Source organism: Apodemus sylvaticus, chromosome 19, assembly GCF_947179515.1.
Source record: "Apodemus sylvaticus chromosome 19, mApoSyl1.1, whole genome shotgun sequence".
In the NCBI taxonomy this organism is placed as follows: Eukaryota; Metazoa; Chordata; class Mammalia; order Rodentia; family Muridae; genus Apodemus; species Apodemus sylvaticus.
The window spans coordinates 23,633,657-23,649,231 of record NC_067490.1 but is presented as its reverse complement, the minus strand read 5'-3'; the positions used below and the strand labels follow the sequence as shown (position 1 = coordinate 23,649,231).

General features: G+C 38.9%; 2 protein-coding genes across 2 annotated transcripts in view; one reads left to right on the top strand and one right to left on the bottom strand.

The window, feature by feature from the left end:
- Ctnna3 (catenin alpha 3) overlaps window positions 1-15,575 on the top strand; it is a 1,484,299-nt gene that overhangs the window by 378,971 nt on the left and 1,089,753 nt on the right. The window lies entirely within an intron of this gene.
- Lrrtm3 (leucine rich repeat transmembrane neuronal 3) overlaps window positions 9,413-15,575 on the bottom strand; it is a 204,315-nt gene continuing 198,152 nt past the window's right edge. The window contains exon 3 of the mRNA XM_052164326.1: window positions 9,413-9,622. Within this exon, the coding sequence (XP_052020286.1) occupies window positions 9,413-9,622 (210 nt within the window). The remainder of the gene's footprint in view (window positions 9,623-15,575) is intronic.

Genomic DNA, 15,575 nt, shown 5'->3' with positions numbered 1-15,575 from the left:
TCTGTTTCTTTGAACTGACCCCATTGTGATCTGTTCTGTTACTTTGCTAATGTATGGTTTCAAGTCGTTCTTTCAAGAAACAAGTATACATTCCTTTTGGTGGGAATTATTGAGTACAGTCAAGTGTCCCAAGTCTGGTTCCAAAGTAAGGACACGACAACAAAGTCACATTTTCATAATCGCAATATTAATATTTTTAGTTGTAGAAAACATGATTTTAGCTTATCTGAAAAACCATTCAGCTTAAAAGCTAAAAGGTTAAAAAGAAGTGGCCCCAAACTACATTTCTGCTGTATGAAAAACAGAATATTGGGGAGGGTCTTCTCATTCTTAGTGGTAGTACCAACGTGCCATATCAAGTTCATTTTTTTTTAAATCCCATAACTGCAATTCAGAGGCATGAAAAGATAAAAAGCAACCCAACCCCCCACAAAGTAATGGTGTATATAACAAGGGCTGACTGTGAAAAGCCCAACAGAAAACACAATGTTGGGTTTGAGAACTTGTTTGATGAAGAGAGAACCAAACCAACAGAAGTTTAAAGGATGCCTGTAATAGTTCAGATATGAAGTGCCTCCTGTCCCCTGAGAGCCCATGTAGGAGGGCTATTTCTCCTGTGGTGGTGATATTTCGGGAACTGAATGTGACTTCAGTATGTAGGGACATAGATGGAGGTACTGGGTCATGAACATCTTGTCCTTGGAGACTCTATCTTGCCCTGGACCCCTCCCCACCTTTGTCCATATCTTTCTGTACACAACAGAGCAGCCTCAGCCACATGCTTCTGATGCCCTGAGATCAGCTTCCCCACAAAACCAGAGCCAATGGAATCGAGTACTGTGGACTGAACTCTCTGACACCGTAAGCCAAAATAAATCTTGCCTCCATTTAAATTGTTATTTTGGGTATTTCGATCAAGCTATTGAAAGACAGCTAATACTGTCTGGTAAATGGAAATTAATACATGAAACATCAAATTTAAAGATAAAATGAATGCAGAAGAGAGTCCACACCCCCCCCCCCGCCCCCCATGGATAGCCTTTATGTGGAGATTTTTAAAAGCACAAATACCTGTGTTCCTTTTCTCAGCATCTTCACTGGCTGCTGCCAATGGCGTTTGGTGGCACAGTTGTTTTAATCATTTTGAGGCTTATTTATGGCCTATGATCTGACTCAGAATCCCCCCAACCCCCCCACTCACCTCTTGCCTTGCTTTCCTGTCCTCTTCTGTTGTCTCTCACATCTTCAGCCCCAATGCTGGGAAGACGTTTGCAGTTCACAAGCAGAATCATCCCAGGTATTTTGGATGAAGCCCATGTACCATGGCAGTGGAACCAGAGCGAGCAGATGTGGTGAGGGTCTTCATTTGCTGGAGTATGAATCCCTTTAGATGTACAGCCCTGTTCTGCCAGTCACAGCCGCCCATAGGTGTGAGTCACCATGGTTTAGTAGACAGACATGTTGATGATGTTGCATGCTCAGATAGTGTTTTAGATTAAAATACTAATAGCAGTTCCTAGAGATATTGCGGTGTGTGTGTGTGTGTGTGTGTGTGTGTTGTTATTGTTGAAAGTTTGGGGAGAAATGGAGACAGCTCTAGTTTAATACAAAGCTGCTGGAAACACAAGTGTCATCAAGGCATTCCTTAAGAATCATTATGAATAACAGACTGAGAAAGACTTGAAAATGGGAGATTTAAAAGAAGTTGAAAAATACCTTTACCTTATTCACATTTATTTTTTTTTCTTGAAATCATGAATTAAATGTATATAATAGTCAGAGTCTGCAGGTTCACTGATGATCCTTTTTCTGCAGCATACTTCAAGACCCCTTCTCGCTTGTCAGTATTAATACAAAGAAAGGATATTTCTGTGAACCAGGTGTGTTGGCTCATGCCTCTAATCTCAGATCTTGGAAGGCTGAGACAGGAGGATTGCCATGGGTTTGAGGCAGGCCTAGAATACATGGCAAGTTCTCGGACACCCTGAATTACAGAGAGTGAGACTCAGTCTCAACAAATAAAAGTCAAAACAAATAGAATATTTTCACAATAAATGTTTCATGGGAAATCCTCTACAACCCAATTGACATGCTTGCTGTCTGAAATTTTATGACGCTAGATTATTGATATTTTCTACTCATTAATTGTCCTTGGTTACTTTATTAACTATTCATAAAATTTTGATTTTATAGTAGCCTTCATTTTTATTGTCAGCTAAAAGTAATAATGGATAATTGCTTACATTTGGGTTGTAATTTTAAAATAGAGCTTAGATGTTTAGAAATGAAGATACAAATATATTTTGCATATTTATCTTTGGGGAAGGATTTTTTGGTAACTTTTTTTCCTTTCCTTCCTTTTGTGTGTGTGTGCTATGTATTTGTATGTGTGTACACATACATGGGTGTTAGGTATGTCTGTGTGGTATGTTTGTATGTACAGATGTATATGATTGTACACATCTGTGGGTGGGTATATGTATGTGTGCATGAATATTGTGTGTGTGCGTGTATGTGTGTAATTTGTGAGTAGTGTAAGATTAGAGAACGACTTAAACAGGCAGTTCCTACTTTGTATCACTTGGGTTCCAGGAATGGAACTTAGGTGTCAGGCTTGGAGGAAGGTGCCTTTGCCTGTTGAGCCACCTTATTGATTTATTTTGTAAGGAAATAATTCATAAACCCTCAAGAGGAGAGTGACATTTGTTTCCATTAAGACACTAATTTGGGATTTCAAGAATATCTTTACAGAATGTAATTTTCTAAATTGGAATGATGAATACTTTTTTTGGGGTCACATTTAACACCCTAACTAAACACATACAAGCTTAATTGTACTGTGTCAAATCATCTCTCTTGTTTTAAAATGCATTTGGGATATGTGGCACACGCCCTCTGAGTCTGACAGTCTGGATAGGAACCCTCCAATACTCTACTACTGAACTCACAAGTTCTGAACCCCTGTCCTGAGTATTTACTCTCTCCAACACTCATTTCTAAGGTGGCTTCCAGAAGAGGCGAGAGCACAATGTCCACTGCTTCATACATGGTACCAATTCACGATGCCAAGCCATTGGGGAATGAAATTTTCCAGCTAAGAGGAAAATTTCCCCAGTTCCTCTTATCATATGAATAAAAGGCACCGATGCCTTTGAAGACAAGTCTCCTCTGCAGAACTGACCTGCCCTGGGGGAGCCTCAAGGTCCAAGGACAGTCATTTTCTATTGGGACTCTTTTATCTCAGTGGGGACCTGGCCACCACCCAGGGAACCTGGACAGGGATCTCTAGAAATGCATCCTTGCCTCTCTCTCTGTTGCCGTCTTTTAAACCGTTGTATCAATACCCAGAAAAGTAACTATGAAGTAAAGTAGCTCTCAGGTTCAAATTTGCCTGTTGTGAGGGTTACTGGAGCCAAATCTTCAAACAACAGTTTGTGGGAAATTCCCCTGGTGACTTCCATGTAATTACCCTTTGCTTTAAATTCCTCTCTTCAAGACATATGTTCAGCAGGGCTTGGGAAACTAGGCTTGCACAGCTACACAATAAAGCATAGGGCTAATACTTTCAGATTAGAATAAAAGATGATATAATGACATGAAAAAATGATTTAAAAAAATCATTGGATCAATGTTTTTTCTAGATGCCATCCCTTGGCAGGGTACCCAAGCACTGTATTAACAGTGCATTTGTTATGCATTGTCTCAGAGGTCATGACTCAGTAAGTCTGGCCACTTGAAGCCTCTCAATAACGTCGAGGATACGGTAGTTGACAAAAGTTCAAACAAGTCAATATAAAACTCTCAACTTTATGTAGTCTTGCTGTATATGACTTTTCAGATTAATCCAGATTAAAATCAGTAAGAAAGACTGAGTGCCAGGGATCCTTTGTGTAGATTGCTTTAGAACTTGGACACAACTTTGTTATGTATAATATGTATAATCAGAGCCTAAGATGGCACGGGATGGGGTGGGGGTGGGGGGGCATTCCCTGTGACATGGTACTGGGATTGAATCATACATCCGAAGATGCACGGAGATCAGTTTCCTTACAGATAACTTGAATTAGTGGTAGTTCAGATCAGAAACCAAAGGGTTTTAGTTGTTGTTGTTGCAAGGATCCTTTATTTACAGGCTCTCCTGTGCATTCAAAATATAATCTGATTTATACATGTACAAAAATGTCAATCAGCTTTGTAGGAAGTCGAATATATGAAAAGAAACCTATAAATCTTAGAAGGAAGGAATTTGAAAATTCAGTAAATCCTGGATAGCTGGTGCACCCAATGTCCTTATAATGGCAACCAACTATAGACCTTTTAACATGTGAATTTAACTCTACTTTTTCAAAAAAAAATAAATATAGCTGCCTTTTAACTGCACAATAAAATCTTATGCAGGTCACAGAACATTATTAAAAAAATAAATGGTCAGCCTTCTGGTGCTTGTTTGCTGATAAATTCTCCAAACAGTTTCCCCACTGTATTTTCTAGTCACGGCACAGCGGCTGGTTGCCAGCCTACCTCACCCTCATGGCGATGTTACAGTCTTTAAAGCATGGATCCTGGATCACCTGTGCTTGGCATCTCAACTTAGGTGTAGCTGTGGTGAGCCCCTGTGGTAACGGATGCAGTTGGAAACATTTACTGTTGCCGTAGTTTATCTGAATTCACACTACAAAGCCAACCCGTTAGGAATGTAAGCCTGTTCATGAGCTCTGACATGTTAGACTGCTACTCAATACGAGAAACTCTTCAGGGTAGCCTTGGAAGTGGGGCTTGAAGACAGCTCAGTTGGTAAAGTGGAGCTGTACATGTCTGGGCACATGAGTATCATCCCCATGTAAAAATGATGGGCGTGCTGGTGGGAACGCAGAGCTGTAGATCCCCCCACAGCTTGCTGGCTAACCAGTCTATCACACTAGGATTCTCTTAGGGTTCCAATGACTTTGTCTCCCAAGCCAAGAAGGACAACAGCTGAAGAGATACATCCAAGGTTGAGCTCTGACTTATACATGTATTCATGCATGCACACGCATGAGCACACACACACAAACATACACACATATGCATGCACAGACACACATGCTCAAACATACACATACAAAGTTACGAGATCGACTCTTGAGAATTGCCTGATACCTGGCCAGGCTCCCTGCATCTTCCTGACCATGTGCTCCCTACCCAAGCATCTGATTTTCTTTCTTCCAGTTCCTACCAGCTCCTACTGGCTCCTACCGGCTCCTGCCGGTTCCTACCAGTTCTCTGTTTTCATACGTTCAGTTTCTTTACTTATTTTTAACATTTAGTTTGAGAGTGGGTATCTGTCTCCCAGTCAGGAATAGTCAAAACTAAGTGTATTTTTACTCTCCTAAACAGTTTATTTTAGAAAATATCTTTGCAAAATAAATTTTGCAATTTCTAAGCAGTTTCTGAAAGCAGACAGATCTGAGTTCAGACTGGGTTATGTTTTCTTGAGTGTTAAATTCGGCTTATATTGCTTTCCAAAATATAATATATATTAAAAGCCTTGCTGGTTTTATGAGATTTCTAGAACCATCCTGGAGGAAACGGAGATGAAGAGATGATAAACCCCTTAATATTCCCAGCCTGTCATAGTTTTTGGTATCCATGCCTGTTTGAATAACTGATATTTTATCTTTCTTACAAATGAAAAAAGTGCTTTATTATGATAGTTCTTCCAGAAAAGAATTCATGGTTTAAAAAAAAAATAATCTTGCCAAAAACACAAAAAGAAAAAAAAAAAGTCTTTCTCGTTAACTCTGAACCAAGCTTGTGTCAGTTGACTGCATGAGGAGCTCTTTATTATGCACAGTTTTACAACCACGGAAGTGATCTCAGTGTGGACAGTGTTGAGTTTCTCCTTTGGTGCCTCTTGTTTTTCCTCTGCACTCTAGGGCCTGCCTGGCTCACATCTTGAGAGGGAGGAGCTATCCGCTTACAAACGACCTGTGTATTAAATGTGTGGCTTTAGTACTCCCTGACTAAATCATCATCACAAGCAAACCTAGAATCTTGTCTGCAGAGACTCATATACTGTACAGACTTAATGTTGAATTAGAGCTTACCAAATGACACACTAATGTCTTCTGTCTGTCATCTCTGGGAGTTCTCTGGCTCTGGCTGGAGAGATGGGGGAGATTTTAGTGTGATGGAAAAAACAACCTCTGGGCTCTGAGAGAGGTTCCGCCCATCACTGGACATCCGCTCTGTGTCCTCGGATGAGTCTCAACTCATGGGACCTGAATGTATCTTCACAGGATGAGACAATTCATGGGATCTGTAAACCTTAAAACCCTGCCTGGCTTTAGCTGCTATTGTAATGGTGATGGGTCAGACTGCAGTTCTCAACTGCAATAGGCAGGCAAACAGCTCCTTTTTTTGTTTAGAGAGTTGAACAGTAGCCATGAAGGAGAACGCAGGGGTTTGGCAGGTGGTTGGACAGAGAAATGGGAGAATGGTAAATGCTGAAAAAGAGAAGTTATAAATAACAAAAATTTTTGATACAAGTTAACAAAGGCTTCATATGTGTTCTAACACCTCTTCTAGCAGACTTTAACTTCAGCTACCTCTCTTACTTATTTCAAGACCTTCTGGACTTAATGTCAAATATGAAAGATCTCAGAATTCATAGGTTGTTAGCTGCCTTATCATTAGCCAAGGGCACAGAATAATCCCAGCGACAGTTCCAAGGTGATTGTCCGCAATTGATAGTCCCCTGTTGATGAAATGAAAATCTTGAGGAACATCTAGTAGGGGAGGAAACTCAGGGTTGTCTTTAGGAGTGTGGTTCCTGGTGGATCTCCCATGCTCCAGTTGAGGGCCCCACCCAGGTGTCCACGGGTAACACAAGCTGGACTCAGTAGGTTGGATCTATCAAAAGCATAAAAGGTTGGGAGAGGCCTGGAAACACATGCGGGGGTGGGTGTCGGAGAGTTAGGGGATGAGTTAAGGATGAATATGGCTGGAATACAGTGTATGAACATATGAGAATTCTCAAAGAATTTGTAAATATAATATATTAAAGATGTTTTAGTGGTTTGCATCAGGAAATCACGGGTGTTATATACATTTGTAAGGCTCCTTTGGAACCTTAAGGTTTTTTTAAAAGGTCATTTGTCAACTTTAAAAGCATCTGGGAAAATCTGAAAGTTGCTCAGTCTTACAAATTAATGCTTTTTTTTTTTTAAATCTTTGGGAGAATGATTTCTAATGAAAAAGTTGCAAATGACATTTTGTTTTTTTTTATAATAAAAATTCTCCATTTGATTCAGACTTACAAAGAATGAATTTGTAACCCAGTTTCAATGTTCAGAGCTAAGTCTCAGTGTAAGGATCAAGAACATTCAGAAAACACATTGCAAAGAAATGAGAAACTGGAAAACAATTAAGGTTAAAATTAGACTTACATAACAAAAATATTGAATAGCAAATAATTTATGCAAAATATGTTACAAACTCTGGAATGCTAAATATTTGATACAAGTACGGTGACAGTTGTCATTACATTAAAGTTAATATTTGCTTCTTCCAATAGTTTGCTTCCTTTTTCTTTCAACAGAAATTTGCTTCACAATTGTGAATTTCTTCCTTTCTGGTGATACTATAAAATTAGCTGTGACCCGACCTGTGTGAAACTATGTGCATATAGAAAGTATTTCTTAGGAGGTGAAGAAATTCAGTTTGACAATGCTTTTCACTAACCTTGTCTCTACTGTTTTTGATTGACTGACCTGTTAGATTGATGTTTTCTTTCTCTGCTTTTGATGTCATGAATGTAAGTTAAACCATAAAGAAAAAAATGTTTCTCCTCACATAACGATTCACAGTTGTGGTTTTATATCCAAACGTTCTTTAAAAACAAACCAAACAAAATAAAACCAAAAAAGGGAATGTGTGGTTACCACGAACAATCTTAATATTTCCAATAACAACCTGTCAGGTAGATGACAGAAACGAATGGTCATTTTAGCTGTAGAGAAGAACAGGTTTTCATTATCTGATTTGAATTCAGTTTAAAGCACAATCACACAACCAATATGCGAATTAGATTGACAGCGGCCAACATCCTCTTCGTTATTGTTTCGGATAATTTGTAGATGAATTACCAAATCAACAACAACATGAAAAAAGGAACAGTCTATTCTGTAGTGACTTTTCTCTGCTCCAGCACATCTATCTTGAAAGAACCAGATGTATAAAGTTCTTTCTTAGCTGCAGCACACAATAAGAAAAATATCTTTATTTTTCTTACAAGATGTTCCCCAAATATAGTTTCACCTTCCAGATGAAAACTTGCCTTAAGAACCAGGCACAGTTTGAAGTGACTCGTGGTTATTTTTAGATAAACCACTTTGGGTTAATTAAGAGAAAAAATTGCTACTGTACAATTATACCATATCCTCCCACCTTGGTCTGACAACGGGGGAGATGTAACAGGGGTTTTTCTTTGTCACTTTAGCTGCACCTTTGAAGCATATAGAAGTCTGTTGCTGTGGTTACGACCTTTGTTTCCAGTGATGTTTGGTCCATGCTTTCCCCTACCCTTAACAGTGGTTACTCAAAAGAATGAAATAATGAGTCATTTGTTCGGAAATATTTTGTTAAAATATTCCTTTTTATCATTACATTTCACCGCTTAGAAACTAGGCTGTACTTCAAGGCAACAGTTAAGTCTTTTAAAAGAACTGTTAAAAAAAATCTGATTTTTTTTTTTTCATTTATAAGAAAGACCTGTCTATGTAATTGAAGAACCTCTTACACCTCTGAACAATTAAAACCTTCTTTTGGTTAATGTATTATCTCTGGAACAAGTAGATAAAATTCTATGCAGTAAGCATGGTAATGATAAAAAATCGTGCATTGTCGGCACAGCACAGATTTCAGAGTCAAGGTTTCTGGGCACAAATGCAGTAACAAAATGGCCCCTACAAAACCAAGTAACTCTCAAGAACACAAGAAATAATGTTTGTTAATTTAAAATTTTAGAAACTGAAAGGTGTAAAGTTTGTAAAATAAAGCATGATTAAATTACGGTACTGCACATACAGTTGTTCCTAGAATTGAAACTTTATAATATGAAAAATACATTAGCGCTGTACAATTTTCTTTTTACACATAGGTAGGATGAGTTTTGGAAAAAAAATGATTTTTTTTTCAGGGTCATTCTCTGTCAAAGTCAAAAAAATACTGCACAACTTAGCTAGTTACAAAGTATAGACTTGAAACAATTCATGTCTTCTTTTATTTCATGAAACCAATCTTAGAATTTTGTTTATTTGAACAGGGGAGCGTTGCTTTTGTTTTGTACTGGAGAGTTGCAATGAACAGATTCTCCTCTTTCTGCGGTTGAGGTTATAGTTGGGTAGCAAGCCTGGGCTACTGCTCAGCTCGGTCAGGCCAGCTGTGGTTTATGGTCGCTGATGCGGCCGGCTGACGTGATTGTGCTCAAGTCCAGCTCAGTCTCTAAGTGGCTTTCCATCGTGTCTTCCTGTGCATTCGTTTCAAAGGACTTATGGGAGAGGAGTTCATGATGGACCCCACAGTAACTTATTGTGGGCTGGTCGTATGCCAGAAAGGTTGACACATTCATTGATAAAGGTATCTGGGGAAAAAAAGAGATGACATGAACAAAGTCAGTTATCAAAAGATAGACAAGTACCCAGGGCAAGACTGGAGGCTAGTGAAGTGTGGGGTCTGCCTATCCTTTGTGTGTCTGTGGCTCTGCTGTCCCCACAGCACCCCATTTCTTTCCGCCATTTTCACAGAAATGGATTCAATACAGAGGCTGGAAGCTTGGGTAGAGCTGCTTCAGGAAGTAGAACCTTCAGATAAATAGTTTAAGTGGTTCTAAAATAATAAAAAAATTTTTTTTGTCATTGTAAAGTCAAGAAAATGGCTTTCTATAACTGGTCTGAAATGGGGCTTTGAATTAAGAAAAGCATTATTTGGTTACTTATGGAACTGTCATTCAGTAAAGTAATTTGGTGACTTTGTCATGAATCAGCCCCACCTCCCTCTTTTTTCAACCACTTGTCCTCTTGTCCTACAGGTCTCTGAGGCAATGGGTCCTGATTTCTTCCAGGGTCCCAGGTACCACGCGTACAGTTCCTTCGCACACCTTGCTCTGAGGAACGTTTCAGTAGAGAACTGTCAAGGCATTCTGACTGTGCTTCCCCATAATCCCTTCATTCTGATTTCATTAAGACGATTCCTTGAAACATTAAGCGCTGTAGTTTGACCTATGTATCTAAAAGATGGAGCATAGAGAAGGACCATAAAAGAATCTATGACTTCTCTAAAACTCTACCGAGCCACAAAGAAGGAGCTACTTTGAAGGCCTAGGGGTGCAGCTGGAGAAGGGGCTCCTTTAACAATCAAAGATAGCAAAAGCTGAAGAGTAAGGCAGCAGAAGCGATTGTGACAGTTAACAGACACAAAAGAGCACAGGTTAGAGACCACAGGAGTCTTGGGTACAGCCAGATGCTAAAGTCTAGAGAGTATTTCCGCTTATTTTCTTGTTAAGATAGAAAGTCAAGGAAACATAGAGGAACCTTCAGCCCTGACCTTAGTCTAATGTGTGTTATGGTTTATGTGGTGTTTAAAGGTCCTTCCATCAGGTCCAGGTATTGACACTCTAGTTCAACTGTGATGTATTAAGACGGTAGGAATGACTTGTGCCTCATGTTTAGAACTTGGATTTCTGGGAGATACATAGATGCTCATTAGAGTAGACTTCCAAATATTGAGTCCTGTGGCTTTATAGGAAGATGTGGAGAAGCAGCAGAGGGAGCCTTAAAGGGACACACACACACACACACACACACACACATACACACACACACACACACTCTGACTCTCACCCCAGGAAGGTCTATACTCTGTCAATAAGAAAGCTATCACCCCATGAGGCTTTGAGACTTTTAACCTAGGGACCCTGAGGCCAAATAAACCACCTTTATTTGCAATTCAATCACTCCTCATTTTGATGATACTGTCTCAGAAAATTAGCCAGTTTAACTGCTCATTCACGTTGCTGAATTTCTTTGAATGAAACCTTGTACCATTCTTGTTTGGCAGATGGATAAAATGTTTGTGCGTATCAGACTAAATGCTGTTCTGGTCTCAGCTGAAATTAAAGCACGAAGCCAAGGGAGACAGAATGTCAAGTCTGTATCACCCACTTCTTTCCTTTTTGCCCTGTCCTTTCTAGGAACAGAGACTCCTCCATCTCTTCTTTCTGGAATCTTGACCTCTTACCCACAGTTGTTTCTCCCTTAGTAAACAAAGAGTTGTTTTTCTAATTTTTCTTTCAGTCCAAACAGTCTTTTTCTGGAGATTATTTGTGATGAGTAATGCAATGTGTTAAATATGTAGGTCTTAGTTCCTGGAGTTGGAAGCATAATCCAGTTCACCCAGTGAAGTTCCTGGGTAGTCTTTTCTAGTTCTGTGGAGTTTTCAAATTTGATACATGGAACTATATGGAACATAAACCTAATGCAAACACTCATAAATGTTGGAAGGTCCCAGAGAAATTGCATAACAGTAACATAAGATATTCATGTTTAAATTCAAACTTGTTTTTGTTACAGGCGAGTTAGCTCTGAGCACTAAAATGCTATCGTGTAAAAATAATTGTGCAGCAGAAATATGTTTAAGCTATATAGGAGAGAAAAACCTAAAACTGTTATTGGGTGCATAAGTTTCATATCAGCTTCTGGGAAATCAGTACTTGATGTCTGTGGGTCACATATCTACATACTTCCTGCATTTATTTGGGGTCCATCCTGGTTTCCATGGAACTAACTTTACTGTGAAGAATTTGCAATGTCCATGGTTACATTTTGGCAAATAATAGGCCACAATATTCTTATTTGTGTGTTTTTATGTATATACACAGTTCCCCATTGCATTTAATGTCTAGGGAAACCTGTTCTCTACAGGCAAAATTCTAATTTGAATCACAGCACTTCTGTGGCTAACTCTGATTATGTGTTTAAAAAACCCACATTTCCAACATTATTGAGTACATCCTCATTTTGATAAACCTTGTACAAGGATATATTGCTTCAGTATCAGGGCATGTTTGCTTTTAATATTCCTGAAATTGGGATAATTCTTAAAAGCAGCATTGATGCTTTTTCCTCTACAATCTTTTGTTACTTTTCCATCTTATTGATGAAGTCAGGGTCTCTCAGTCAAACGCAGAGCTTGCTGATGCAGCAGGCATTGCTAGCTAGCTTGTTCTGGGTATCCTGTGGCTTCTCCCTTCAGAGGCTGGAGAAACAGGTGGGCTATCATACCCACCCAACCTTTATGAGGATTCAGGTGGTCCAAATTCTGGTCCTTAGGCATGCCTGGCTAGTACTTAACCTATCGAATCATTTCCCCCAGATATTTACTTTAAATGTAACTGCTATCCGTAAATATTCAAAATAGAATAGAGTTTAGAGGTTAGAGGGATTGCTCAGTGGGTTGATGAAGTGAGTTTAATTCCTTGGACTCACATGATAGAGGGAAAGAACTGACTAATATAGATTGTTCCTTGGCCTCCAAATACGGGGCTTAATAAATCTATTATGTGTGAATATAAAAGTTTTATTTAAATTCAAAAGGTCTAGTTCACTGTGTTTATGAAAAAAACATTGACTATACTTTTAGCAAATGCTAGTTTGGATCAACAGTTCTGTAGAAGCTGTGTCTAATTGTCATCATTGCATATTTCTCTAATGTCAATTATATAAGATAAAATGAATCCTAAATACAGTAAAAAAAAAATAAGCGGAGGTATATTCCTTATATGGATTTTTATGGGAAGGAATATTTTTATACTAACCACTTATGCAAAAAAATCACCCTTTCTGATCATTCCTCATTAAACCTATTACATATATTTTTGATGGATTTCAGATGGATCATAGGGTGCGCTGAACACTTTATTGATACACAATACTAGATTTTTTTTATATTTAAGCCTAAAGAATAGTCTTTTTTTTATTCGATATATTTTTTATTTACATTTCAAATGATTTCCCCTTTTCTGGACCCCCACTCCTCGAAAGTCCTATCAGCCTCCTTCCCTCCCCGTTTTCCCACCCAATACTAGATTCTTAAATGAATTAAAGTGGGAAGTCAGATGCAAGTCAGATGTGCTACATACTTACTCTTTAAGTCATGATATGTGACTTAGTACTACTAGATGCAGCATTGTATATATTGGGTTTTACCTCAAAGAGTGAGTGCCTTTACCTTTCGGTTACGAGGCAATTGTCTCGTAATGCAGCAGACAACAACTTGTGATAGTCTCCTTGTCTAGAGAGAAGAATCTACGTATAAGAGAACCCATTTCCCTTTGTCCAAATGATCTAAAATACTAGTGTGTAAAGGCTCCAGATGCTTTTGATATCAGGTGGGACACTGGATGCAGAGGTTTGTGAAGCTCTTGGGGAACTTGCTGTCTGTTCTGACTTTGGATCTTGTTGCCGGGACAGATCCTTGTACTACAGTGTGGCTGATGGTTGAGTGGTGGTGGAGAAACTACCAGATGGCGTTAAACAAACAGATACTGAGGATCGAAGACAATCTATATCAACCCCATCTGCTACCAAGTACAGCAGAGGTAGCATCTGCCACTCTGTTGTAGGATTGTCATGCGAATGTGGAGCTTTTCCTTATCTTGTTTCAAATTAACCTGTGCACAATTATTCTCTCTCCCCCTCTTCCCTCCTCCCCCCACCTCACTCTCTCTTTTTTTTTTACACCTAGGTCTTCTAATATGTTCTTCCCTTGTGCTTAAGGTATGCAAATCATGGTAAGCAAGAAAATAGACAGATTCCCCTTGGTACCCATATAGCTAGACCAAAGGGTTATTTCAATTTAATAAACATGTTATATTCTTACAACGACATCTAGAGTTTCCACAAAATGGTCTCTAAAGCAACATTGTTTCCAACCCTGTATTTGAGACACCAGCTTCTTTTAATATAGTCCTAGCTGATGAAATTCTTACTTATAATTAATGAAATTTTCCTTTAATCCCTTGTGTCACTGTTTTCTAAGTGAGGTAATTATTACTGAGGTCTAATTTGTGGAGATTTGGGTATATGAAAATTCACTCTCAAAAGAGACCTAATTAAGAATTCATTAAATGCTACTATAAAAGAAGTGTTGACCAGTCATTTAGGTGATTTCCGTTAGAAAAAAAATCAGTTCTGATAAAATAGTATTATTTTGACATCAGTGATATTTACCTTAGAAGCTGTTTTCTACAACATCAACAATATATGTTGTTTACACAAAAGACTTAGAGTTAAAGTTACCAGTTTTTAGTAGTCTTTCTCCCTACTCGCATGTAATACTCAGTCCTATGTTTACAAGGGAAAACACTACTTTTTAAAGTTTCTGAGTTAGGACTAGGAAATAATTTTAACTTTACATTCTCTGTGTGAAATCTGCTTGTACAGATACATTCGTATAGATATGCACATGTATTTCCCAATTTCTAATTAAAAGGCATTCCTACATGTCCTCTGTGATGACAAGTGCTGCTTTAGGCCCCAACTGTATAAATAACCGAGAGTGACAGTTCACTTTACAAGAAAATAATTAAAAGTCCCCCCCCCCCCCTTTCCCTAGGCAGAGCGCAAGATGATAGGCTTTCCTATTAAGGGTTATTGTAAGTGGAGTTTTAAGCAAATTTAAGTATTCTACTCTAATTATGTTGGAGCTCACACTCTTGGCATAGTTCACAGGGGAAGCCCTCCCAGTTTTACAAAGTGCTCTCTGCCAGGCATGATCCCCCTCCAGGTCCTTGAAGCTATGGCCCTTAAGACCGCTGGCTACTACTGCTTGTCTATGTCCAGTGAAGACACTGAGCTGGTGTTCCCAGAGATGCTTCACGAAGGACCACTTTGAGATGCAGCCTTCATCACTCTCTGCTCTCATTGTCTTCATTGCATGTTATAATTCAGAGGCAAATAGTATCAATTTTGTTTATTCATCTAAAAGCTAAACTTTGCAGATTTCTAAAAGTTAATTTTATCTCTTACTATCTTATGAAACAAGAGACAGGCATTATGACTCCCTCTCTCCCCCTTCCTCTTTCTCCCCTCTTTCCCCATCACCTCCCCCAGCTCCCTCAGGTTCATTGTTTATTCCAGGCTGGTCCTGAATGCCTTCCTGATCCTCCTACCTCAGCCTCCCAAGGGCTTGGGATTCCAATCTTGCACTATTCCACCTGGCTGATACTTTGTATCTTCCAATGAAACGCACATCTTTGGATGCAGACATCTCTTCCCTTTAGCTGTCCCTGTTTTATACCAGGAGTACTAAGTTAACACAGTGTTGCCAATCTGTTTCAACTCTCTCTTCTAGTTCCAAAAGTCTTTCTATTTGTTTTTAGACACAGTGACATATGCCAACTCCTCTCACCTTTGCTGTCAATGTACTCACTCAGAGGACCATAATCTTGTTTGCTGTACTGATCAACATGCCCAGTCTTGATAGAGATGCATAGAAATTTAGGAATTTGAAAAATCATCCCTAAAGTTAATTAAATA